The following is a 3,205-nucleotide window of genomic DNA, read 5'->3' as shown; positions in this document are numbered from 1 at the left end:
CGCCTCGGCGGCGCGCGCGGGGAAGGTGGTGCGCACGATCGTACCGGGCGGGAGGAGGGCCGCCACGCCCCGGTACCGCGCCAGGGCCTCGGCCAGGACCAGCGTGCAGTGGCCGCGCTGCGAGGGTGGTGGTTCAGGAGCATCGAGGGACTGGCCGCTGGCCCAGGGTGCGGGGCGGTGATGTGTCCACGCCCCACCGCATGGCTGCTTCAGCTTCGGTCACGTGCAGGGCTCTTGCCCATGTTTCCCACCTGTTCATGACGACCCCTGCATGCCCTTCCTCCCGCTCTTCTCCCCCAAACCCTGCCCCTCCTGCATCCTCAACCCCCCCTACTCCAAACCCCCCAAAACCTCACCCTGTCCAAGAGGCCCGCCAGCTCGGCATCGGTCCCCGCCGCCTGGAGCCGGGCGCGGGCAAGGGCGTCGGGTGGCACGCCCCGCCACCCCGCGACCATGGGCCCCAGGGCCAGTGCGGGCGCGGCGCCCGGGTCGACGGCCTGGACGAGGGCCGCGGCGCCGCCGTGGCTCGGTCCCAGCAGGGAGTCCAGCAGCTGGGCGTGCGCCACAGCAGCGACCTCGCTCTCGGCCAGGGCGGTCTGCAGGCGCGGGTGCTCGCGGGCGAGCGCCGCGCCCGCGGCCTCAGCCCGCTCCCTGGCCTTTGCGGCGGCGGACCTCGCGGTCGCCGCGGCTGCTGCTGCGGCGCCCGTCGCGGAGGCTGCCACGGTGGTCGCATCCTGCGCATGCCGGTCGGCCTTCGAACCCTTCTCCAGCTCCGTGGTGCCCGCGTCCTGCGCCTTCTTCGTGGCAGCCGCGCCCCTCATCTGCTTCGTGGCGGCCAGGCGCTGCGCCCGCTTGCTCGCGCCCGGACGCGCGCCGCCCGCCGGCACCCTGCTCGCCGGCACCCCGCCCGCCGGCGCGCCGCTGGTCGCCGCCGGCGCCTCTCCCGCCGGCGCGCCGCGCGCCCCGCCTGTCGGCGCCGCGGCCGCGTCGCCCGCCGGCGCCAGACCCCTGCCGTCCCTGCCGTGGTCGATCTGCAGCTTGCTGATGAAGTACAGCATGTGCATGCCGAGGGGCATCAGCGCATGCTCCATCCGGGGCAGCAGCCGCTCCAGCGTGCGCGCGGCGCTGGTGAGACGCAGCGCATCCGCCCGCGCCACGGCCACCTTGGCCCAGAGCCCGCTGACGCCCGCCTGCGCCCCCTCCACGCGCCAGCGGATCCCCGGGTCGTCCAGGGCCACGCCCAGCGCGCCCAGCATGACGTCGGCGTGGGAGCGCAGCGCGCCCAGCGTGGCGTGGCAGGCGCCGGCGAAGGGGCCGCCCGCGCCCACGGGCCCCAGCGCGAGCAGCATGCAGCGCGTGAGCCGGAAGGGCACTGTCTCGGGGACGTTCAGCTCCCTGCCCCTGCAGTGTGTAGGAAGGGGTGTGGGTCGTCGGGAAAGCGGGGTCTCGGGGCGGTCGGACGTCGGGAGTGCGCTCCGGCGGCATGGGGAGATCCTGGGAATCCGGCGGGCGCCTGTCCGCAACAGGGATCCCCGCTCACACGCCGATCTCGTGGACCGGCCGGCGAGCCAGCCCCGGCCTGCACAGTCCCCCGTCCAGGCATACACTCATCACGCACGACCCCTCCCCGCCTCCGCCCAGGCCCCTCGGACGCGCACACCTGTCAAACACCAGGTCGAAGTCGACGTGGGTGAGGCGGCCGTCGCGCTCGCGCAGCAAGATGTTGTCCAGGTGGCGGTCTCCCACGCCCAGCACCCACCCGGTCTGCGGCAGAGGGTCGGGGTGGGTGGACGGTGGGAGGAGGGGGGGCACAGCCCTCGCCTGGTCCTGCAGCGGGGCGGGAGTCTCTGGCCCGCGGATGCGTGCCCCGTCCCCAACCCCGACCCTCACCCCAGACCCTCAGGCAAGCCCACCCGGCCGCCCGCCCACCCGGCCGCCCGCCCACCATGCTGTGCAGCGCGGCGGAGCGCGCAAAGTTGAGCCGGCGGCGCCACCAGTCGCCCGGGCCCCAGGCCCCGGCCAGCAGCCGGGCCGCGATGAAGTCCGACGCGGCGCCGTGCTGGAGCCGGGCGAAGACGGCGCGCAGGGCGGACGCCGGCCACTCGGCGCGCGGCGCGGCGGGGTCCACGCCCTGGGCCTGTGCCGGCGTGTTCATGTGTGTGTCGGGGAAGGGGGGAGATGACTTGATCGGGGCGAGGACGCGATCGAGGCGCCCGTCCAGGCCGTTCCGCGGGGCTGCATCTGGCACGCGGTAGAACTCCCGTCCACAAACACACCCACCCCTCCCGCGCCGGCAGCCCCTGCGCCTCGCCGCCATTGCCCCCTCCCCCCTCCTCCTCCAACCCACGCACCCAACCACCGGATCCCTCACCCGCAGGGCGGCCTTGAAGGCTTCTGCAGCGCGCGGCGGGCGCGGCACGCCGCGCTCCACGGCCGGATCGAAGGCCCGGCCGTCGCGCGCCGCTGCGGCGGCCTCGCCCGCCAGCGCCGCCTGGCGCGCCGCCGCCGCGGCGGCCCGGGAGTGCAGCTCCATGAGGGGCGTGACGCGCGGCAGCCACTGGACCAGAGCGGCGCGGGGGCCCAGGGGCAGCAGACCGTAGGCCGGCGCGGCGTCGCGCAGCGTGGGCGAGGCCGAGGCCGCCGCGCGCCGCGTCAAGTCCGCCAGGCGCAGCAGCCAGGCGTGCGCTGCCGCATCCTCCCGCCCCTTGAGCAGGAAGGGCCGGGCCACGCCGTCCTCCCCCAGCAGGTGCACCAGCTTGGGCCGGGTCTTGGTCTGCAGCACATCCACGGTCCCGGAGGCAAACCCAGCCACGCGCACGTGCTCGCACCCTGGCGGGGGCGAGGGAGAGGGGAGGGGAGACGGTGGTGCGACGGCGTGGATCTGGAGTCTTCGGGGTGGGTGGCAGAGCGATGTGATGGGGGGCGCAAAGCGGCACGGCGCGGGGGGTGGAGGACCTCCTCCCCACCCCCCAGCCGATTATGGGCGTTCCCCTCCCACCTCCCTTCACCCCCCCACACACTCCCTTTCCCAGCCTCACACCCTCCCCTCACCCCCCCATCCACGCCACCCACCTGGCATGCAAAGGAGGCCCGGGGGCAGGTGCAGCAGGCCCGGCGCGACGTCCTCCAGGTCCAGCCGGCGCCCGGGCAGGAGGCTGGCCGCCGCGGCCATCGCGGCGACGGCCGCCTTCTCAGCCATCGCGGC

The 3,205-nt window shown here is 75.7% G+C and overlaps 1 protein-coding gene across 1 annotated transcript in view; it reads right to left on the bottom strand.

Moving 5' to 3' along the window:
• F751_4594 (Serine/threonine-protein kinase SMG1) overlaps positions 1–3,205 on the bottom strand; it is a gene marked incomplete at both ends in the record, with an annotated part of 16,201 nt that overhangs the window by 4,465 nt on the left and 8,531 nt on the right. Inside the window, 7 exons of the mRNA XM_011401989.1 lie at positions 37–117; positions 357–816; positions 1,054–1,401; positions 1,661–1,764; positions 1,879–1,885; positions 1,995–2,137; positions 2,372–2,829. Of these exons, the coding sequence (XP_011400291.1) occupies positions 37–117; positions 357–816; positions 1,054–1,401; positions 1,661–1,764; positions 1,879–1,885; positions 1,995–2,137; positions 2,372–2,829 (1,601 nt within the window). The remainder of the gene's footprint in view (positions 1–36; positions 118–356; positions 817–1,053; positions 1,402–1,660; positions 1,765–1,878; positions 1,886–1,994; positions 2,138–2,371; positions 2,830–3,205) is intronic.

Source organism: Auxenochlorella protothecoides, assembly GCF_000733215.1.
Source record: "Auxenochlorella protothecoides strain 0710 unplaced genomic scaffold scaffold53, whole genome shotgun sequence".
Taxonomy (NCBI): Eukaryota; Viridiplantae; Chlorophyta; class Trebouxiophyceae; order Chlorellales; family Chlorellaceae; genus Auxenochlorella; species Auxenochlorella protothecoides.
This window is presented reverse-complemented; position numbering and strand designations above follow the sequence as displayed.